This window comes from Gadus morhua, chromosome 6, assembly GCF_902167405.1.
Source record: "Gadus morhua chromosome 6, gadMor3.0, whole genome shotgun sequence".
NCBI classification, from domain to species: Eukaryota; Metazoa; Chordata; class Actinopteri; order Gadiformes; family Gadidae; genus Gadus; species Gadus morhua.
Window position 1 is genome coordinate 14,006,765 of NC_044053.1, and position 23,839 is coordinate 14,030,603.

The window sequence follows — 23,839 nt, forward strand, 5'->3', positions numbered from 1 at the left end:
CGGGTTGGCTTCTATTCAAATTTGGGTCAGGGGTGAGGAAGCCTAACGTCATAAGCTTGCAACATGGCGTCCCGAAGGCTGTGAGATGAGCAAGAGGATGGTAAATTGAGAAAGATCCTACCGATGTATTAAGGTATGTAGGCCTATATTAAAATCGTTTTGCATCGCATTATTCATTGTTTGTAATATATTTCGTTGGAGTCGATTTCTTTGTCACCGAAGATCCCAATAATTTGCGCTACTTCGTTGTCTTTTTCATCGTGTGCCAAGAAAAAGGGTCTCCAGTGCTTGTTTTCTGGTGCCTCTCCTGGCTCTACCAGCCTGCCTGGCAAAGCTGCGGAAAAAAAACCTTTTCTGCATGTGTCTCTCGTGATAATTCGTTTGAAAAGCATTTACATTGCCACGAACAGGGGTGATTTGTTTATGTTTTTGTGATACATCAAGTTAAAGAACGGTACGACGCGTATTTGCCAATGATTGCATTTGTAAACTACAGGGTAGCAGAGCGCAAGCGAAAGGAAAAAACCTTCACCTCCTGGCGTTGCCGATAAAATGACATATTTTCCCTAAATAACAGTTTTTACTTTTTTAAGATACAAACGCCTTTGCTTAAAGCTAGATACGATTAACATAAATTGATGATCGATGTAATTCTACAGCATAACTATCACAGTTTATCGTGCTGCATTGCATTTAATTGATCTACTAAAGTAACAATCAGACTACTGATAATAATCAACGTAACAATTGACGGTTCCGTTCTATCGGTGAGTGATTAATAGATGCTATAATCGAAACCCAACATCATGTTTTTATGTAGGCTATCTCCATACTTAGTCTTTAGCCAGGACTAATTGAGAAATGTGTCCCTTCTACATTTCTCCAATCCTAATTGAGACTCCTTCCTGTGATCCAAGAATGTTTCTTTTATATTGGTGAATGGTAGGCTACATGCGGCTATACCTGTGCTGGGTGTTAGATGAGTTCAGATTGTTTTGCAAAAAAAATTACGTGTTTGTTTTTGTAATGTGGTAGGCTACTATCAAACGACAAGTGCGTGGGCCTACCTCATTTTATTCGAAAGTAGGTTTGACATAAACGTTGGTGTTAATGTAGGTATACTTCTAACATTGCAAGATAGGCTGATGTGTGAATGCAGCTGGTTTTTGACGTGATTCTGTTTTAAGTACCAAAGGGGAGCGGAAATAATGAGTGACAAGAAGGCCAGTAGGCCAAATTTGCTTTCATTTGACTGTATAGGTTATCTAGGATACGTTTAAGCAGCCTGAAGGCTACTGTGTTCTTTGTACTTATTGCACAGGGTTTGGTGTGTAATTTATCCAGAACCGGACAATCAAAGCTACATTTAATGGTTAAAACTGACATATGTTCATGCATGTTTGTGATTTCACAGAGGATAGTTAAGGGCTACAGTCAACAGTATACAGTACAAATAAGTCATACTGTATAGTACTATTTTGAGCACTGTAGTATCAACAGCATTGAGTCAGAAATATTGGGGGATCCTTGATGTTTAGTCCCCAAAGCCTGATGGGTGTGTATTTAAGTTGGCTAACCACACACAACTTCTTAGAAAATGGCTCCTTAAAGAAGTGCATAATCAATGTGTCATTTGAATAGACCTCACCCAGTTCTGAGTTAGATTATTTGTAGGTCTAGATAACTTTATGGAATTAGAGTGTTCAATATTCTTTAATTCCAGTAATGTTTAGATAGAGCCAGAATCCTTAAAATAAATTGCCTCAAATGAGAAACTTGTAACTTATTTTAGCCTACGTTAAGTAGTAGGTGTATACGTCTTTTACTATTACTTTGGGATTTGTGTAGGTGACACGGTCACATGAAGCTGCAACCCACCTGGTTCAACTGCTTGCAGTCACTGCAGTCCAGTAATGACAAAATGTAGCAGATCTCATGTGTCCATGTAGGTTGGAATGGGTGATGGTGGAGTAGCCTACAGGAAGTACATAGTGCTTACTTTCAAAATGATTGAGGGCACACTGCACAGTTGATGTGTGCCTTTCAAAAATTGTGTGTGGGTCCCAGGTTTTTCTTGCCTCTACCCTTTTCCCCTTCTATTCTCTGTAACACACACGCATGCACAGGCTCATTCAGTACCCCTTGTATACATTGTGATCGAGGCTTACAGTCGAGGGTGGGGGCAGTGCTTGCAGTAAGAAGGGTACTTAGTCTATATGTTCTGCTGACATGTTGGACCGGGACTTATGGATTTTGCTACCCTGTGGTATCCACACAGCCCGTCTGTCCTGCCCAGTTTGTTCCTTGGCAATTGGGCTTTTTCAAGGGCCTAAGCACCTCGGGCAGTGTTGCTGTTGTTCTCTGAGGAGGAGAGGTTCTAGGAATGCAGCGACGATAGCCAGGAGGGTGTGCTGTGTTTAAAGGTGGAGGGCAGGTGTGTGTGTGTTGGGGTGCGGGGAGGGGCGGCTAGCAGGTCTGTAAAAGTGAAGGCTGTATCTAGAATCTAAACCCAACATCCCCTCTGTCCTTAACTCGGAACATTAGGCATTGCACTGTATTGCACTGGTCAGCAAGCTGCTCCACTACTCAATGTTTTTCCATCGCAGCTTCGGTTAAGGTAGAATCTATATATTTTGAATGTTTATTTTTGTAAACATCAGATGTGCACTTGTAAAGTTGTTTCTTTGTCAGTCAGTTTATTAATGTAAATGCCTTGCTTTATTTGCAGTAGTAGTTATGCAGCTTGTTATTGAAGTGTGTGGGTGTGTGTGTGTGAGACCTCTCCCAGGCTAGCTGCACAGCGCTGGAACATCTGAGGTTCAGCGCCACAAAAGACCCCCTCCCGTGAAGAAATGGGCCGGGTTCTTTTCATTCCGCTGCACCCTGGGCTGGCTACTGTTTGCGTTTTAACATGGCTGCCCTGCCCAATTGAGTATGGGCCCTAATAGGAATGGGCCCCAACCCAGTCGGGGCAGGGGCCACTGTAAAACTTAGTTACCCCTCAACCTTGCTATATGGGGGTCACCAAACCTGTTCACTAGCATTTATATTCAGCAATACTGTACAACTGAGTATAACCTCACACAAGGATATCTTCTTCAAGGCAGCCTTGAAGTGTGGTCGGTTATTTCTTAAGTGACATGTCTTTTCACAGGAATAACTCATGGGAAATTCAAGAAATTACTCAATAAGTTATTACGTAAAGAAAGCTTTAAACACAGACATTTTTCCAGCAAGTTTATGTTGAAACCATATTTTTACATTCTGGCTTTACAGTAACCATGGTAATACTGTAGCTGTGGTTAATGACATGCATTGTCCTCCTAATTAAAAGAGAAAGGAATAGGATTTCTAAACATTGCAGCAACCTTATGTAAAACGGAACATCATTGTCAACCTAGAGCCGTAAGCTAGGTTGAAATGAGCTCCGAGCTGGTCTCTAGGTGTTTGTATTTCAAACTGGCCGTGTACCATCCCCCTAACCCTTCCCCCATTCCGTGTGCTTGTGTGTCTCTGCTCCTACACGATGCGAATATGAGGGACTGGCTCTATGTTCCTGTCTGCTTTTGAATATGACATGCATTCATATTTTTTTCTCCTATTTTTTTTCCACCCATAAAATGTGACTTTTGCATTGCAGCAGCTGACTACATACTCCTAAACAGTCAAAAGTCATGAATAATAGAAATGTGTCAATTTTTTTTTCTCTAGTCTTCCCTAGAGTTTCCCACTATATAGCAGAAGGGTGTGTTTATTTAATTTTTCCAATGATTATTGCGCCACTGGACTTTGCCTCACCTCTGGTCTGTCAGTTCCCTCCTTGCGCTCATCTCCTGCAGTCACCTTCACCTACTCATGGTTTAGTGAGATGCGTGCAACACCATGCCATTGTTTGCCATTCTCATATCCTTATTAATAGGATGAGTTAATGAAGTAAGAGGCAGAACACTTTGCCTAGCTGAGTACCCTGTTTTTTTATTCAAGGTAGCCTTGCATTAAGGCAGTGCTTGGGGCAATGTTGGCTCATGTCAGGCTTGCCATCATTGAACGAAAGATCAACATCATTGCTGGGCCTATGTCTCGTCATAGCCATACCTCCTTCTGTAAGTGTGTTTAATCTTTAAAGGCCAAATGCAGCACCACTGGCAAAGTAGAATGTATGTAGATTCGTTAGTAGGTCAATATGTCTTTCAAAAGTCGTTGCCACCCCCACTCCCCCACCCCAGTATGAAGCCAGGGTCTGTTTTCCAAAAGGTTAACATTGTGAGCAAGGTAAGGTGATCCTGTCCATGCACTTTGGGACAAATCTCCACTGGTCCCCGGTCCAGGCTTAGAGCCACCTGGGTTGGTATGCAGGGCCTTATTTGGTCGGCAGAATGTCCAGTCATTCCGGTGTCAATAATTCACCATGGCTCTCCTGACCCGCCGTGTTTCTCCCCTCTTGCCATCCGACAATAACTTCCTCTCTGGCTCTATAGGGAGGCAGAAGGGTCACAATTTTTTGATTATTTTCTGTTCCTTCACCAGTTGCGAGGGCGATTCTCAGATATCTGATCACCTCAGACTTTTGGGTGTCATTTGGGCAGTGCCCTAGTCCCTATCCAGACATGTTTCCTGCTTGATTTGCAAGGGGCCTGGTCCAATATTTTTATTTTTGTTTTTTCAGTGCTTCTCATAACAAACAATGCAGAGGAACGGGCAGTGTAGAGGAATAAGAACTTGACACCGAAACCCTGTGATCCCAGATACAAGTAGAGGTCTGGCTATATATCGTCTGCTGGGGATTTGTAGGGGAGACGGTTCCCTAGACAAGGAGCCTCTTTAAATTCTCTACCTCCTCTTGGTAGAAGAGCTCCAGAGGAAGCGCGCTGCTGTTGTAAACACTGGATTTGGACTGCAGTTTGATTGATGATCATTTCCTTGAAGTTTTTTTTTTTTTTTTCAATGTGATGGTTTTTATCTTGTTAGGTGCATGTTATCAGATAACATAATTTGACTACCAATGTCGAAATTATAGTTGCATGCCCATAAACTATATGACAAAGAAATTTTCCCCCTCATATCTATTTAGTTTTTTGTGAAACGTCTCTCTTCCCACATAATATGCTTAACCAACACTGTATCTCACCTGATGTGTGTTGTCCAGTGACTCCTGGTCCTTTTTATCCGCCAGAAAGCAAAAGAACAAGCCAAACTCGTCAGTAGTACTCGTGTGACTACATCCTGAAGACTGACCGGCATGGTGTTAACATTAGCTTCAGCAGATGACGGTAGCTGGTGTCGACAGAAAGTTACGTCACTTTACGTGACATATTTTTTATTGTCTTGCATAAACAGTTTTACGTCAAACTGACTCTCTTGACTTGCAAAGTGATCTTCTATTTTTCAAACATATGTGTAATTCATGGCACAATTCAAACGGGATCAAATAATGATTTGTCTATCACTGACTACTGAACATATTTCTTTCTGAAATATCAAAACTAGCCCTTTCCGATGTCCCCCATTCGATACGGAAGAGGAGTGTCTTAGACGCTAATTCACCTTGGTCAGAGCCTTGAGTGCTCATATTGTATCCATAGTGGTAAACTGCGTTCATATAACCTATAATTATCACTGTGATGTTTATTTTAAATGAATCTCAATAGAAGTCTGCACTACAAGCCAATGCTTAGTCTCACTGTAGTATCTGTAGCTTTTGATACTATAAAGGTTTGCAGTCTTATCGCAACAGTTTAGTTTTGGAAACCAGTTTTCTCCGAAAGTTTGATGGCTTTCTTTTAATTATCGAACAAGGTTACAACCTCAAACAAATGTGTCAACAACTTTGATGTATTAAAGAACCCACCAAATGCACAGCCACTTAACATAATCCACCTCATCCCCAAACTACCATTCGCAACACAATTTTACACTTGGATTGTAAGTAAAACTCCATTATAATTTAATCCTCTTAATGCATAGGACATAAACGTAAATGGTTAAATAACATAAGCTTGTCTTCACTAGGCTATATGAGGCTCAGGGTTGGATGGCTTTATCACCAGCATTCCTATAGGAAATCTCTCCATATTTGCGTCGTAACTGATGGATAGTTTACACTATTTTGTTTGTATAATTATTTTCTTGCAAGTTTATTCGTTACATGCCTGACGTAAAAGGACATTTACCTGACCAAGTCTTCTGTTATCGTGTGCCACAAACGTCTTTCTTCAGGACCTCCGACATGATCTGTGATCGGATTCTAAAGTTCTGACCGCATGTAACAACATACATTTTGCGGTACCATAATGATTGAACAGACGAAGGAGACACCAGGGTAGCCTTGTTCACATTATTAACCATTTCTTAAGGCTTCCCTGGCCTCCAGTTGCGTCTTCCCCACATCCAAACACCCATGCGTTCCTGGGTTTCGGTGAATGCCAAACAACGACAATAGGCAAAATGGCCAGATGAATGTGGTGACACACAGATGCCCTTGACTGTCAGGAGGAGAGAGGCTCTGCGTCCTGTGGAAGTTAAAATTCCCAGTCCACTTCTTTTTTTTTATGAAAGCTGCAAATATATCGTAGTCACAATGACAAATATGTTTTTTGCCCATATCGCCCACTCTGAAATCACAACACCTCAAACTATGAATGATCAACACGGCAAGCTTCATTTGTCACGGGCTTAGTGTTGGCCATAGGTATCCTAAATGTCTCTATCTGGCGAGAGGTTGCCCTATCTGGCCTCAGGTGTAACGGCTGTAGTGCACATTCTTTCTGTCCTTGGCAGTAGTTCTTCTCCCTGGCCAATCACAATGGTAGAGGTTGGTGGTGGGTCTACACGTGTCCCACCCTAGCTGCATATAGATCAGCCATAATCCATTAGCAGCTCCCTGGAATCCAGCCGGCAACGCACAACACAGGAGGGGCCAGCGGGTGAGTGTGGGTGTAGGGAGAGAAGGGGTGGGGGGGGAGGAATGAGAGAAAGAGGTTGGGTAGGGAGGAGGGAGTAGGCTTTTGAGCAGGCCTCTATTCCGAGCCCAGCCCCCTTTTTACGTTAGCCTGTAGAAAAACACTTGAAACACCCACCTTCCCCCCTGTGTGTGTGTGTGTGTGTGTGTGTGTGTGTGTGTGTGTGTGTGTGTGTGTGTGTGTGTGTGTGTGTGTGTGTGTGTGTGTGTGTGTGTGTGTGTGTGTGTGTGTGTGTGTGTGTGTGTTGACTGATATACTGCTTCCTGGCTGGCATCATAGTAGAGGCCATTCTCACCCACTGCCCTCAAGCTGAGAGTTGGCCAACCTTTAGCACATCCTGCGTTTTAACTGCTGTTTTGGGATGTGTGTGTGTTTTCTTTTTTTAAAGAAAAGCTCTTTGTGATTCGCTGCGAGATGCAGGCTTCAGTTTGAGCCATTCCTGGGATTTGTCTGCATGAACCTTAAGAGGCTGGTGAAGGAGGGAGAATGAAGGTGAAAAGAGGGAAGCAGAGGAGAGAGGGGGAGGGGAAGGCCATGGGTAGATGTGTCAGAGCAGAGGAGGCAAGCCCAGGCCTGGCCTGATGGTATTGGTCACTGCAGTTGATTTGTATCAGTCAACCGCCTTGACTGTTGCCTACTTTTATATTACTAGACTATTTAGATATCACTGTATCAATAGCATTGTATCACTCAAACCTAATTTGGAATTGTTGACTCGGATCAATGACTGATAGCTGTTGAGACGTCAGGTTTTCTATGTATGCAGCAACTGTGGTAATTTGAAGATTAAAGATAAAGCATTGACCAAAGTGTATAGCGGCCCTCTAGATTAACAAAGAGCCATGTCCAGCATCCTTGGAACCTTTTGCAAAAGTGTGTGTGTGTGTGTGCGTGTGTGTGTGTGTGTGTGTGTGTGTGTGTGTGTGTGTGTGTGTCATTTCATACGTAAATTCACGATATACGTGATCTTGCTCCCGCTTGCAGTCCAAATGCATAGAAAAGATGACTTATGTTTGAAACGCTAATGTTTGTCGTCCGAAAAACCTGAATGTTTTTTTGTTAAACCAAGATGGGCCATATGTGTTCTTAAAATGCAACTAGGACACCACTTTTTACTTGGTTTAGTGCGCTTGTCTTTCTGAAACATGTTAGGCAAGATTGCTATCAGCCAATCGCTAGGTTGGCACAGTAAACGGGTTGCCAGGATATGAAAGCATGTTGCAGCAAGTGAGGGCATGGCCCTCTGTATCTAATCTCTTTTAAAAACGGGTAATCAATGTAATGCTTTTTCCCAACCTTTTGGTTACTTCTTAAGAAGTTTGTTTATTTCTCTGCAAAGACAGAGGTTAACACTTCATTTGTGCTGCGTAACTGGACTAGAACTATGTGGCCTAATTCTGTAAATGAGGGCTCCTGTAAGATCAGATGGTGCTGCGGTCGCTATCTCGGGGGGCCACACCCTCTCATCTTCCCTCGGCCTCAGCTCCTGTGTAGTTTTACCTGCTCAGGTGACATCTAATCCCTCCCCCCAGCCTTGCAGTGCCACTGACTCTCCCCCCTCCACCCCCCCCCCCCCCAGACAATAGGGCAGGGCTGACATTACCATGACCTAATGGAGGCTATCTTGGGCTGAGCCTGCAAATAGGGCACCCCTCTGAAACTAGAGATACGCTGTTGAGATGGAGGTGGGTGGGACTGCCTTGAGAAGTTGCTATTTTACCCCTTTGTATCCACCCTTGTGGCTTTTGTGCTAAATCCGTGGCCCTGTCTACAGTTCAGAACCCGATACATTATTGTGGTTGTTTTGCAGAGAGAAGAGGAGGAGAGAGAAGAACGGTTCTGTATTATTCACTGAAAGTATTTCCCTTTCTTGCTTCAGCCTACATTGTTAATTGTTTTTCGCACAGAATGTTGGATCAGATTTTAAAATCAAAACAATTCTCCTGTTACCCAATATCAACATGTATCTTTTCTTTCACTACATTGCTTTATTTTATTTTCCAAATACTTAATAGTCTTTTGTATTTATTTTTCTCTTTCAGCTTTAGGTGGTGTTCGTGTAGGAAGAGAGCAAGAGAGGGAGAGACAGAAGGAAGGTGGAAATGGAACTGCCAAATCATGCCAAACAATTGCTGCTGCAACTCAACCAGCAGAGAGCCAAAGGCTTCTTGTGCGATGTTATTATTGTGGTGGAGAACGCGCTCTTCCGCGCCCACAAGAACATCCTGGCGGCCAGCAGTATCTACTTCAAATCCCTGGTGCTCCACGACAACCTCATTAATCTGGACACGGAGATGGTTAACCCCTCTGTGTTCAGACAGGTTCTGGACTTCATCTACACTGGGAAGCTCCTTTCGTCCTCGGAGCAGAGCAACGAGCAGAACTTCAGTGCCCTCTTAACTGCAGCAAGCTACCTCCAGCTTAATGACCTCGCAGCGCTTTGCAGAAAGAAGCTCAAGCGCAATGGCGGAAAACCGTTGCTGGGTAAACCCTCCACTCCAGGCCCAAACAGCCGCTCACGCCTCAACAACCAGCGCCTTTCTTCTTCAACCCCTTCTAACCACTATCCCCCAACCCCTTCCGATGCTGATCAACCACAGCCAGACGAAGGCCTTCGGGAAAAGCTCTCAGATGACGAGATGTTTGTTGGCAGCTCGGGAAAGAACGGTAACGGGGGCAATGGCAGCAGTAATGGCAACCTCAGCAGTGGAGCCAGTGCTGGGGAGCCGGACCACGGCCTGGACTTGTCCAAAAAGAGCCCTCCCTCTGCGGGTACAACCACTGATGCCCTTAGCCCACACAGCAACTCCCAAGAGTCCCCTCAATCTGCCTCAGTATCCACAACCAACAGTGCCTCGCTAGATGACTCCTCGACAACCCTACCAGGCTTGGATGCCTGTGGCCAAGAGCCCATGGAGCTCACTCCTAACCCCAAAGCCCCTGAACAAACTGGTTTTGAACAAACTCAATCCCAGGCAGACGGCCCAACACCCCATAAAAAGTCCCGGCAGGCGTCTCGCAAGAAGGAATGGCCGAAAAAAGATGCGTCCGGGCTCAAGTCCGAAGACTATGAGAGGCCCCTGGTTAATGGGGTGATTGTGGGTCCGAAGGAGGGCCGTTCCTCTAACAGTGGTGCTGGAGCGGGCAGTGGCAGCAGCTTCGCCTCTGACCAGTCCTTCCAGTGCAAAGAGGAAGAAGATGGAGGCGAGAATGGGCAAGACCACACAGACGATAGCGGGCAAAGCGAAGGTGAGAACGCGGGAGGCACCGCTGGAGGAGGTGGCGGTGGCGGCAAGGGCAAACACGGCGCCAACTACGTATACCGCCAGGAAGGGTTTGAACCGGCGTTCGGAGACAACCTGTACGTGTGCATCCCGTGCGGCAAGGGATTCCCAAGCTCAGAGCAGCTCAACGCTCACGTCGAAACTCACACAGAGGACGGGCTGTTTGTCAAAGAGGAAGGTGGGACGACGTTTGTTAAAGAGGAAGACGAGGACGAGGCCGAGGACCTCTCCGCCCCGGTGGGTCCCTCCAACTTTGGCGGCACTGAGACTCGCCCCTTCAGGTGCACCATCTGCGGAAAGAGCTACAAAGACCCGGCGACGCTGAGGCAACACGAAAAGAGCCACTGGCTGACCAGGCCCTTCCCGTGCAACATCTGCGGAAAAATGTTCACCCAGAGGGGAACCATGACACGCCATATGCGCAGCCACTTGGGGCTCAAGCCGTTTGCGTGCGAGGAGTGCGGCATGCGCTTCACTCGCCAATACCGTCTGACGGAGCACATGCGCGTCCACTCCGGGGAAAAGCCCTACGAATGCCAGTTGTGTGGGGGGAAGTTCACCCAGCAGCGCAACCTCATCAGCCATCTGAGAATGCACACCTCGCCCGCTTAAAATTGCGTCAAGCCAAAGAACTCTTGGGGGAAAAAAAGATAGTGAAAGTACCTTACTCTATTTGACTGGTTTTTCCGTCATGTCAAGACAAGAAACGCACACACAAACACATTGACATGCATTCGCACCCATTTCTAAGTATTGATTCCAGTTGGAGCTCCGACCTCTGGCTAAGTGAATTATGTAGCTGCTGGCCAGAGGACGTTCTCGGGGATAATGGGATCTATTTTATTATTATTATTATTATTATGTTCGAATCATGATTTCATCAACTACACCTCGAGTAACGTCCTTTTACCTCTCAGGAGATATGGAGGGGTGATGTACAACCACCCTCCCTCTCTAAATTCACCGGGCCACACTGGAGTGTGAAGGCATCTTCTCTGTGTTGTTAAGTCTGACAAATGTGAATGTTGGTACCGATGTTGACCCCCCCCCCCCCCCCCTCTTGCCTCATACACTTTAGCAAGCGCCCCATCGTTGCCCAACTTGTGAGTCTTAACATCAAGTTAAGATTGATCCCTCACTGAATGAATTTCCAAATGAAACCCCCGTCTCTAGTCCTAGAGTTTATCTTGACCAAAAACCCATGCAAACATTACAGGCAATAATTTTAAAACTAACTATAGTTACAACCACGATGGCACTATGTCTTTGCTTTTTGTCAATGGCGATCTGTATGGAAGAGGAGTGCTGACCACGTTTGGGATCATCTCCCTGCTTTAAGTCCTAAAGAAGCTGTTCCTGTTGTGGGGTAACAGTGAATCAGATTTGAATACAGACAATAAATGTCCTCTGTACAGCTCTGTAAAGAGGGGTATCAGATTTAGTTTTTTTTTTTTTTTTTTTGCCAGCGACACTTTCCAGGACTAACTTTGAAAACCGATTTGAGGTACTGTTTGACTTTAAAGAATTTGTAGTGTTTCAATTAATGTTTTAAACTGGAAGGTCCTGGGGTGTTTCTTTTTGTGGTTAGAGGGTTTCAGGTTGGTTGGGGGTGGGACTTAGTTTCATTGTGGGGTGGGGTTGACCGGGTGTGGTTAGACTGAACAAGGTGTTCAGTGGGTACGATTATGATTAATTTGATTGTCTGTATAGCTTTCCTCCTTTCCCTCAGAAAAAAAGCTCTATTTCTAATAGGCTTGTGACCTCGCTACCTCTTGATTATTCTTACAAACTCAATGTTGATTAGTTTAAAGTTCTGATGTAATTAATTGTAAAAAATGTAGATTACGGTTACTTTTCACCGAATGCTTTAACCTGCCCATCTCTCATCACAGGTTTTTGATGCTTGTAGGTTTTACACATTTAAATGTTGTTTTTCTAGCTGTGGATTCTACTTGTCCAGACATACAGATAGCTTTTTGGGGTTCCCTGCTCAATGTACCCCACTTCAAAATGTACTGTAGTTTCCTAAATGGGGCAAAATGGTGTTAGTTAGTTTAGACGCACAGTGTTCCAAAGATCTTACGAATGTTGAGGAGAGCTGATTAACAAACGGAGCTAGACAAGTTCATAACCAAAGTTATTAAGAAAGATGTACTTAAGATATATAACATACTAAATTATTTCACTTTTGATTATTTGTTTTGTTTATTTTTGTTTTGCTGTAAAGAAAAAAACAAATTATGAATTATATTTTAAGTCCAGACAAGGAAATCCTCCCTTGATGGAATTTTGACCAATGAGAGTGTTTTGCAAGGAAAGCTTGTGCTGATTGGTGGGCCGGTAATTAATGTAAACTTTACAATGTGAGGAAACTGTAAAGTTGAAGACATGGTCTTTGAGCATGTTTTGTCTTTCCTTTGTATCTAGAGTCCTTATCACATTATATTCCCTGACTTAAACAAGGACTTATTGACATGTATGTTTTCTGTTCAGACCAAAAAATTAAAAAGAAAAAAAGATGGACAATATAATCAAAATTTCAATGTGAAGTTCAAGTTTGCTCTTTGGTTTTTTTGAGCAAGACTTGTGAAAACTTGTAATGAAGAAGAGGGCCAGACGCACTGGACAGCTTGACATCTCGTTGGTTTACTGCAGAATCTATTTTACTGACTAACCAGCCAATATCAAACAAAATGGTTGCATTATTTGTATCCATAGTTCACTATTTCATGGGGATTCTGCTCCCCCGAATCTGTCCAGTGTATCTAAACTCTTAGTTACAATATGGATCATGAACATTCTCTACACATTTTTGGTATAGGCATTCCTCTATTATGTTGGTTTTAAAGGTTTTTTTTATTTCTATGTCTTCTTTGTCCTCATGTTATGGTCTGTGACATGTTTTATATGCTAGGGATGCAGCTACAGCTAAACAAGCACCACTAACCGTTGCAAGGTACCTGCATCCTGTACTCTCCAAAATAATGTTACTTTCTTATGTTGATGTCTTGCTGTAAAGCAGTTACTGCTTAGTGATTTGCATGGAACATCTTATCGTTATTTTTTTTTTTGTTTTCACACTCCCAACCCTCTACCATACCTGGTTTCAAAATGTAATATTTTGCTTGTGAGCTTTTACTGGCTTCAAAATTATCGTGTCCACAATGCATTGCCTGCAAAGGTTATGTATTTGGCAGCACTCTGGCAGAACAGTGTAATGTCTGTAATGCCAATGGAGTTTTTATTTCTTTGAAAACACGATCACTAGCCATTGCTGCAAGAAAGGAGCGTTGCAGCTGCAGTCGAATGCTTTACTTGTTCGGCATAAAGAAGAAAAACTAAGAACTTCAAACTGTGACCATTCTACTACTACTGCTCAAATACTTCAGGGATTGTTCCGCATCTGTGAATGTAGGACTCTCAGCTACATTTTTAAGACATAGTATTGTATGGATTTCTCTGTATTTTAATCATGGGAAAAACAAAACGCTAGTTTCATATTTAAGACAAAAAAAGGGGTTGGAAACTTTTTTCATCAAACACAAGGAGCCTTAACAAAGGCAAGGCAGCTTAACACAAGTCTACATTTTTGTTGATGACACATTATGTTCTGAAATGGTTGCGAGGTTGTACAAAGAACTACAGAAGAAAAAGCTCATACCCAAATCCACAAACTATTTTTTAAACCAAAGCACATTTGAATGATTATTGATCCGAGTGTGGCTATAAAAAGATGCATATGTATTTACCTCATTGTTTACATAAACTTTTACAGACCTCAGTGGAGGTTCGGCCTGGCAGAGAGGTGGTTTTCTGTGTGTGATAAAGGAAAAAACAAAAACAAAGGAAAACATGCATTCCCCCCCACCCACCCCCCCCCCCCCCCCCAAAAGAGAGGTTGCTGCCAAAACCGAAGCATAGTGCAAAAATCTGCAGCAAACTGCTGCATATTCAATTAGGGGGAGGGGTGTGTAGTTTGCGAGGGAGCCCCCTCTGCCAGCTGCCTTTAAGGTGACCCTGCGCCCCAGTGCTCCTGCCCTCTGGCCTGTCGTCAGATGGGCCAGCAGCGACTCCGAGCGGGGGGTGGGTTGGCAGTGTGTCCTTGACGTATTAATCAAAAGGCATTGTTAGTCAGTTTCTCTGGATAGATGGCTCTCTCCGTGTTTACCCAAATAGAGTGAGCCCGATTTCCCCCCCCCCCTTCTCCTCCTCCTGGGAGTCTTAAAGCTGTGGGCGATCCTGGAGGGCCGGACCTGTTGTCCCAGCCCAGCCGGAGTTGGTAGCGTTGTGCTCTTACATTGCATGTAGACATTATTTCCGCTAGTCTTAACTGTGAATGTTTGTGTCTTTTTCTCTGACTTTTATGATGTTTTGAAATCCTTATTTTTTTCTTTAGTTATTTTCAAGCTGCCTGTGTTTTCTGTGTAGCAGCAGCTCAAGCATCTGGTTGGCCGGGCCTCATTCAAAGTTGGTGCAAACACTTATTGACAGTGTTTTTTTTTTTTTATCAAATGTCTATTGTTGTCAGTGATGAATGTATTTATTTTTGGTCCCGCCCTCCCCTCTGTAAATAATGATCTCAGTGTGGAGACTGAGGCGGACACGGGACCCCCCCCTTATTATTTTATTTTATTTTATTTCTGTTTTTGAAGATTTCAAGCTGAGAATCAAAAAATGAGACACGCATACAGCCATTTACCACAATCTGTTTATTTTTCGTGGTAGGGGGAGGGATTGGAAGATGAAATTGTTTTTTGGTTTTGTCACATATATTCAAAGAAAATGGCGTACGTCATTTAATACCATGCTTCTCCGTTTTATATGAAAGAATGGTAGGGATGTTAATTTCCTGTGTGTGTGTGTGTGTGTGTGTGTTTGTGTGCGCCGGCGGGACATGGTAACCTGTCTGTGCATAAGAAACGGAGCCTACTCTATGTTCTCAAATATGCTCAACCTGGGTGTTGCCACATTTTTGCCAATTAGGATCTCACACGTGACAGAAGTCAAATACATCACCTCACCTTCTTCCTTGGACGGCGATCTCTTTTATGACGTCGGTCTCATCCTTCTATTTGTTCTCTTTCGGGGATGTTTTTATTAGCATACCAGTTACCACTAGTTTCTCGTGCTGTTCCTTTTTGAGTGTCACCTTTTAGTTATTACGTCGAGGGGGGTATTTAAAAACATGGGGTTGAGATAGCTTTACTAAGTGCACTTTGTATGTTTTGAAAAGCCTCAGAGTAATCCCGGATGCGCTCCCGCCACTTCACATAAACCATTCTCTCTCCCCCTCCCTGACCATCACCCTCTGTCCGAAACGACATATCCTTGTGCAGTGTTACCAAAGCTTTAAAACAAAACAAAAATCAATATACACAAAGGAGACTGTCTCAAGCTCTGGAAGTTACACAAGTAACTTATCTCCTATGCTTTCTGTACCCTTCCCGCGGCAAACGGCTCTGTGCTCCGGGCTTTTTGCTAGGGTTGACGGGCTGGTCTATCCAGATACTACTTGTGGACGGCAAAGAAATGCCCTCAAGTATGATTGGCTGTATGCCCAAAACTCTGGACACAAAAAAGGCCCATGCTTTACTGTCACTTATCCTATGCCTCACCCAAAGTCTCTCCTCCCCATCCTGCTTACATGCGTTGTAAAGAAACTAACAGTACCTCTAACGATCTTGTGCAGAATTGAACTGCACCCAAAGCACCAAATGACCTCTGAACCCTCAGTGTTCTCAGCAATACCATAACCTTGCCATTACGCCCGGCAGCATTTATGAGCTTTTAATTTTATTTTTACCGTCCGGCTGTAACCAAAATATTTTATTTTCTCTTGGACAGTGTGTGTGTGTGTGTGTGTTGAGGAGTCATTCAAAATAAATAGGTTCAGTGATTTTTGGAGTAGTCGCCTTTTTTGTAAGAGCGAAGATACGAATAGCTGCTAAACTAGTACTTGAAAAGTTGATGAAGGGGCTTTCCATAGAGTTGGCATCAAGCTTCCTCCCTGTTCCACTTTCTTCATGAGCAGTCACTCAATAATGGATCAGGATCCACGGGCTGAGAGGCTCTGGAACGGACATATAGGTTCTTGGCCTATGAATAATTGAGAGCCAACAAGCCCCCCTCCTCCTCTCCTTCCTTTTTGCAAATACACTTCACATGCAAAGGAGCACCCACACCAAGATACACCTTTTGCCTGTATTCATGCAAATACGCATGGATACTTGCCTCACACGGGATCTTGTGCATGCCACGTTTGCATTCCATCAGCGCGACATAGGTTAAGCAACATTTTTTAAATATGCTTTTCTGCTATTGATCTTACCGGTATTCAAGGTGTGTGATTCTGTCATCGCCCCTTGTGGCCATGTGGCGACACCCAGGCACCCATCTCTCTCCCTCTCTCTCACTCTCTGTCTCCCTCTCTCTCTCGTATCCCTGCTCCTCAGAGAACTTGTATTCAGGTCAGAGTCGTCGGTGTGCATCGTCCAGGCGCTCACTAGAACTCACTACAACTCAAACGTGTCAAAGTGTAATACAGCTGACCTCAGAACTCACAACCTTGCAGTCTTAATGTACAGCGGTGAGGAAGAAAATAAACTGTTATTTTATGATCTTTTCATTAAAAGCTTGATTGAAAAACCAATACTGTTGTCGTTTGCTTGTTTTTCCCCCACTTTGGTCGCGATCATGGAGTATTTGCTGTTTACTATACTAATCTACATTATTTGGAAGGAGACAAAGTTTATTTTATTGTGAAATGTATATTTTATGTGAAACTTAATTATAGTCCAGATGAATATCATAGATTCTGTTAATTATTCAATTAAAATATTTTTTATATACATAGGTTGTAGAAGATAAAGGACTGAGGGTAAACTTTTGTTGGTTCATATAGAGCTACAGCAGATGCAGCCTCTTTCGCTGAGCGAAAAGGCTAACGTAAGCACACAGGAACTGGCTTGCACCAGGCTTAGCAAAGCCCCTCCCTCATCACCCCATCCCCACCCCACCCCATTTCTTCCTCGCATGCTTCTTTTAGATGCCCAAGGCGAGGTGTGGTCATAGCTTTAGGCTACCAGGTAGTCTATTGGTTACAGTAAACACATACTTGCATAGATTACGTTCCCGGAGCCCGGCTGGTTGGGGTTGCGGGGGTGGGGGGGGGGCAGGGGGTACAATGGGCTCGGTCTTTCAACCTTTGAATCATGTGGGTCCGTCTTCACTTCACACAATGTGCTATTCTCCGTGAAGGCAGGCACACCGCACTGTTTTCTAATTCATATCTCCCTCTTGCCCCCCGGCCTGCTAGCTTTCTCGGCCTGTTTGTTATTTCTCATCTAGGTTCAGGTCAGATAAGAGGGCGCTGGCACTTTTATGGCTCCGGTGTGCCGTTAGTAATGCGCTGTGCCCCTGGAGGTGTCACATGCTAAATGACCCTGAATGGGGTCGCCGAGAAACAATGACTGCGGTGCCGATAGCCTCTACCCCTGCCCTCCCCCACATTGGCCCCTCCCAACACCAGCGCCAAGCAAGCACAATGGTGTGATGGGGGTGGGTGAGAGGTAGGGGAGTGGTGGGTGAAACATAGGCGCTGCCCATAGCAGGACCCCCTCTCCCCCCCCCCCTGTGCCCTAGGGGCCATTCATTCAGCTTCGGCACTATGGAGAAACTGCCATAAAAAGAGCAAGCTTTATATTGATCCAGCCATTTCCGTTAAGTTAATAAAACTCAAAGAAGCTCCAAGCCATTCTTTTCAGAGGGCTCTCATGTCACCCGTTTTTTTCCCCAAGTTTTTTTTTGTTGTTTTTACCCAAGTGAGGGTCTTGGAGAATGAGTGGAATTTACCAGGGTCTGCCCAGCTGGGCCCCGGCTTGCCTCTGCTCGTCCGGGATCCAGGAATGTGTCTGAGGAGCGCCTGGTCTGCCCGCTGTAGGGCAGGACACGGACAATGTCTTGGTTTAATTGGTACGCACTGCCATCTTTTATCTCCAGGGCCAGACGACTGTTGAGCCTTTGGGGGTGGGGAGGAAAGTGTAACTGACGTTAGGCAGATGGACCGGGGTCTACAGTTGGAGATTACTCTTTGGTTTTAAATGTTTACAATGTTTTCAGGTAGTTCAGGTAGAAGCTTTATATGACGTATGTGCTGAATTAAATACGGTATCCAGAATGTATTTTTGTGTGTCTTGTATGTTGAAGGCTTGAGTTGAGGTCATGTCAATATCCTTATTTGCTGACGTCGGGTACAGCAGTTAGCTATTTGACAATAGTCAACGATAGCCTTAAGACGGAGCAAGACAACTGATAGTTCGGCCAGCCTGATAAACCAGTCGCCGCCCACCAGATGGTTTCAATAACCCCTCCACCTTCCCCCTCCTTCCCCCCTCCTCCTCCCCCCACAGGAGTATAGATAATGAAGTAGAATTTATGGATTCTGATCAGGTGTGCATGCATGTATATCTTCAATGTTGTGCCGCATATCCATTATTGACAGTGCTGTGAATGAATGCTCGGGGCTCCAGGGTGAATCTATGCAACGGTTGGATCTCCTTCTTGCCGATGAGGAAGAGATCCCAGTAAACAACACACACGTACACACACTCTCACACACTCTCACACACTCTCACACACCCTACTCCACACAATGCCCGGCCCGACGCAACTGCCCCCCCTAGTTCCAACGCTTACTTCTCCTACTCAAACTGGGGTTCTTTGTACTGTGTCGGGTGTGGACTCCTTTATGAATCTAGTGCCGCATGACCCTCTGGGCCCTCTGGGGACAGTGTGCTGGATTCTGTCCCGCCGGAGGAGGCAGGAGTCTTGGGGAAGTGCTGCAGGCCACGTATAAATCTCCATTTGTGGAAGATCTCATTGATTTTCTTTCGTGCGTGGCTGTTTGTGTGAACGTGTGCATGTGCTGCTGCAACACCATTGTTTCCCTCCGGTATGTATTTAATTATTCAGAGTTGGCCGCCTGACAGGTGTGGATCGGTGGTGTTCTACACGAGTTTGCTCGCTCCTTCAATAACGCATCAGTATGTACGGGGTTATAGGGGGTTGATCTTAAGTTAAGGCTTGATCTACAATTCAGGTGGTTTTTGTGTGGATTGGATTTTTCTGTACGAAGGATGAATTGATTCTGTGTGTGCGAGGCAGGCGAGGAACATAGGGTCAAAACAGCAACTAGAACCAATAAACCAAAGTACGGTCCTTGTTCACATAGAAAAGATCCATGTGAACCGAAAGCACCGGGCTTCAAACTGTGCAACGGCATTCGTTCTCCCTCTCGTCCACGTGAGGTTCTTGTTTAAATGTGGGTGGGCCGGGGCGAGGACGGTTCAGGATCAATTTGACAAACTTTCTCAATGCCGCATTGAAATCCCCACTGAATCCCATCGCCAGCTGCACCCCAGGACGCGCTTTGACAGACCCCCCCCGCCCCCCCCCCTTTCACTGCACTGTACACTACCTGTGTATCTGTCCTGGCACACATTTCTCTCCCTTTTACTCCTGCTTCTCCCTCTTCAAGAAATGAATCTAGACCCCGTTCCCCACCCCCTCACCCTTCTCACCCTAACCCTTCTTTCTTTTCACTGTATTTCATCATGAGGCCCGGGCCCTGAATTGAGCCTGTTCTGCTGAGTCAACCGGACTCTCGCTGGTGAAAGGGAGAGCGGGGAGAGAAAGCGGGCCGGAGGAGAATGGACTCACCAGGTGGTGGGCACTGCCGCTGCTTCAGCGACCAACGGCCCATTCAGCTGGCACATAGACCCTGTGCTGCCATGGAGGCCCTGCTTACCATCAGAATATCCCCCCCCCGAAACCAGCTAACTCTCTCTCTCTCTCTCTCTCTCTCTCTCTCTCTCTCTCTCTCTCTCTCTCTCTCTCTCTCTCTCCTTGCACCTCTTTAAACGATAAACGGAGAGAACAGGCTTGGTCTGGGATAATAGGATCCTTTCTCTCTGCCCCTGCCATGTGTGAGGACGGGGACAATGGCCGGGACCAGGAGGGGGAAATGATTCAAAGTGTGATTTTCACCTGCTCCCTTCAACCCTGGCTCGGCTCCTTTCAGAGCATGCTAATGTCAGCTCATTTGCAGAGCGGTACTGTAAGCTGTGACTCCCTGCAGCCGCGCAGATCCTTTCTCCTCTTCCGTGATGGACACTTTAGATTATTGTGTTTAAGACAATTATTGTCCGAGACCTCCATTTGGATGATTATGCCCATTTTTGATCATTACTCCATTTCAAAGTTTAATGGGAGTTAAAGTCTGGCAGAGCTCTTTTGTGTGGTGCTGTTCGCGCTTAGTTTTTCCACCGTTTATTTCGTTCCCTTCGTCTTTCGTTCACGATTCAATCTGCATCTGAGGATGGACTCTCGACGATCCCGTGGGTTTTTCTTACGGGTGAAATCCAACTTCTTCCTAACAGTGTAAATATTATGCCGGCTATGAGGTTCTTGAGGTGTTTTCCCAAAAATCCTGCGGTTTCGTCCTATGTTTGTATGGCCCTGGAGTGGGGACAACTACCCTCGAAGCCATCGAAAGACGTCTCAGAATCGCCCACTGCTCCCTCCCAACTCCCTACTTGTACACCAACAACTCCTATGTGTGTTGGCTCTTTCATAAACACAATATTGGCAACAACCCTGTCCACCACCACCAACATAGTGCCCCCCCCCCCCCCCCCCCCCCCCCCCTGCCCTCACATTGTCCTTCATAATGACAAATTAACGTCGTCACCGGGGGTAGCTTGTCGAGAGGGAAAGGTATTAAGTCTAGAAGAGTAATCACTGTCATGGTGTATGAGTAAACTCATTTGCTCTCTTAATCCCCTCCCCCTTCACACTAATTTGTTTATCTCGGCATGCCTGTGTGTGTGTGTGTGTGTGTATGCGTGCGTGGTTTTTGTCTGTGTATGTGTGTGTCTGTGATTATTTTCTGATTATTATAATTCCCTTTTGGTGGAGGCTAAATTAGTGCTTGCTTCTTATTTATCATTCACTGGCTGACTCGGATTGTTAATCACATCACACACGCTAATTCCCTGAAAGACTAGTCTCAGATCTGCTCATATATATTCTTGTATGACAGACCGCAAAGTAGCAACCGGCCATTACTTGTAAATAGCAAAACCGAGAACATAATTTGTCGTGAAGCAATTAACTAATGGCTCATTTCATGCGTAATGGTCGCTCTCTGAATATATGGCGCAACATATTTTGTTTTGCATTTCAGGAATCGTTGTCCATTTGTAATTGAAACAGGCTATTCAGCAATGTTGCAACACCAAAAATCAAGATATATAAATGTAATAAATATATACAGAAATTGATTTATTGTATCATTTTTATATTATCATCGATTCTATGGTAGAATGGCATTATAACAATTGAAAATATGTTCTTTAAGAAAACCGTTGTTTCAGTATGTAGGAATAACTGTCTTGATCTGTAATGGATTTGAATACCATCCATTTTGAGAATTTCTTTTCTCCATTCATCATTTGTCCACTATCCTTACACATCCCACCCCTAACACGCTTTTCCTGCTGCCGTCCTCCTCTCCTGTCCCCCTCCCGCTCATCGCCCGTTCGTATTAGACGGGTAAACGCAGCTTTTTCTTTCTTAAACCACTCTGCTTCACGCCTCAACTCCTGCTGTAATTGAACAGAATTTGATCTGCCTTTTCTCTCTCTCTCTCTCTCTCTCTCTCTCTCTCTCTCTCTCTCTCTCTCTCTCTCTCTCTCTCTCATTCTCTCTCTCTCTCTCTCTCTCTCTCTCTCTCTCTCTCTCTCTCTCTCTCTCTCTCTCTCTCTCTCTCTCTCTCTCTCTCTCTCTCTCTCTCTCTCTCTCTCTCTCTCTCTCTCTCTCTCTCTCTCCCCTCTCTCTCTCTCTCTCTCTCTCTCTCTCTCTCTCTCTCTCTCTCTCTCTCTCTCTCTCTCTCTCTCTCTCTCATTTTCTCTGTCTCCCTGTGAAAAAGAAAAGGGACGGTATGGGGTGGGGTGTGGGGGGAGGGGAGGCAGTGGGTGAAAGGGCAGCAGGGAAGCTCCCTAGTGGCACAGATCTCCACCCAGCCTCGGGGCCATCGGGGGCCATTATGGGAGAGGGGCTGGGTCGGCTCCTGAGTCAGAATCCGGTTTGTTTTCACACTGCCTCACCGCCCATGGCCATCTCTCCAGCTGAACCAAATGAGTCCTCTAATGCAGGGAGATGGCCGATACCGGCAGGCCTCCTGGGTTAATTAGTGGGAGGAATTAAGCCTGATGACCCTGCAGCTGGGCCTGACCCAGTGCTGAAGACGCTACTACCCTGTCAGTGCTTACACAGCAATATCACCCATATTGCCCTGAGACTACTTCTGGATATTGTGTATGTGTGTGTGTGTGTGTGTGTGTGTGCGTACATGTGTGTGTGTGTGTGTGTGTGTACGTGTGTTTGTGTATGTGCTCTGTGGCTGCATGAATGTAATGATCCAACATGCGTATAGTGTGTGTGTGTTTCTGTGTGTGTGTGTGTGGGTGTGTGTGTGGGTGCTCTCTGCAGTGTGTCCGTGCAATCAGATACTTCCGTATAGGATGCCTCCAGAGGATAATGGAGCCTCCACTGACGGTAGCCTATACCGCTATTGTGTCTTTGAGGCATTGGACACACATCAGCTTTTTCTTAACTCCCAGGTTTCTCTGAGCCCCCACCCCCCTACACCACCCACCCAGCCAGGTCTCCTCTCCTCAGCCGTGTCTTGTGTTTATTGGTGTGTACCAGGAAGGGATGTTGAATAATTGACGAGTCGTAGGGGGGAGAAGGGAGATATGTAAACTGACCCTCAGCTGTCCTCAGACTCAAGCCCCTCCGTGTTGGAATCCACGGCAAACCGGGTCTCCTGCCCCGTACCAAAGTGTCCCAGTGCCTTGCCCTACCGCTATTTTAACGCTACATTTAACCCCTTCGAACACCACCCGCTTAATAGCCTCTTTATGATGTGGTTGTCCATGTGCATATGGACATTTGCACCTACTATATGATACGGGTGTGACCGCCTGTGAAAGAGAGCGAGAGGAAAAGAGAGGTGAACGTGTAGGAGTGTGTGCAAGTGCATGCGCATACGTGTCTTCACTTAAGAGACAGGTCAGTACTTAGTGCTGCACTCACCCTATCATTCCCTCCAGACCACCACATTCTTCAGTTGGCCCTGCCGGCCGTGTCTGCTGTGCTGGGCAGCCAGCACATCTGTGTGTGAGGGCCTGTGTGTGTGTGTGTTCGTGTGTGTGTGTGTGTGTGTGTGTGTGTGTGTGTGTGTGTGTGTGTGTGTGTGTGTGTGTGTGTGTGTGTGTGTTTGCAAGTGGTTTTCTGTAGTTCTGTCTGTGTGAGTGTGTGTATGAGCACGTGTGTGAGAGCGTGTTTGAGTGTGTGTATGTGTGTGTGTGTGTATCTGTGTGTGTGTGTGTGTCTGTGTGTGTGTGTGTGTGCCAATGACTGAGTTTTATGCCTTCCTGGTTCCTTAGAGGGATCCCAGCAAGCTACAAAGAAAGGGGAGATTGTTGCCATGCAGGCTTGACCCTATTCAACATCTGAAAGATGTGGAGTGGCTAT

General features: G+C 45.2%; 1 protein-coding gene across 1 annotated transcript; it reads left to right on the forward strand.

Moving 5' to 3' along the window:
* Nucleotides 1–10: 10 nt before the first annotated feature.
* On the forward strand, nucleotides 11–16,892 carry hic2 (hypermethylated in cancer 2). Its single transcript, XM_030359049.1, has 2 exons — nucleotides 11–133; nucleotides 9,002–16,892. Exon 2 carries the CDS (start codon nucleotides 9,062–9,064, stop codon nucleotides 10,853–10,855), a length of 1,794 nt encoding a protein of 597 aa, XP_030214909.1. The 5' UTR covers nucleotides 11–133; nucleotides 9,002–9,061; the 3' UTR covers nucleotides 10,856–16,892.
* Nucleotides 16,893–23,839: the final 6,947 nt, after the last annotated feature.

Excerpts from the sequence above, each read along its gene's own strand:
- hic2 (XM_030359049.1), top strand. The coding sequence starts at position 9,062 with ATGGAACTGCCAAATCATGCCAAACAATTGCTGCTGCAACTCAACCAG.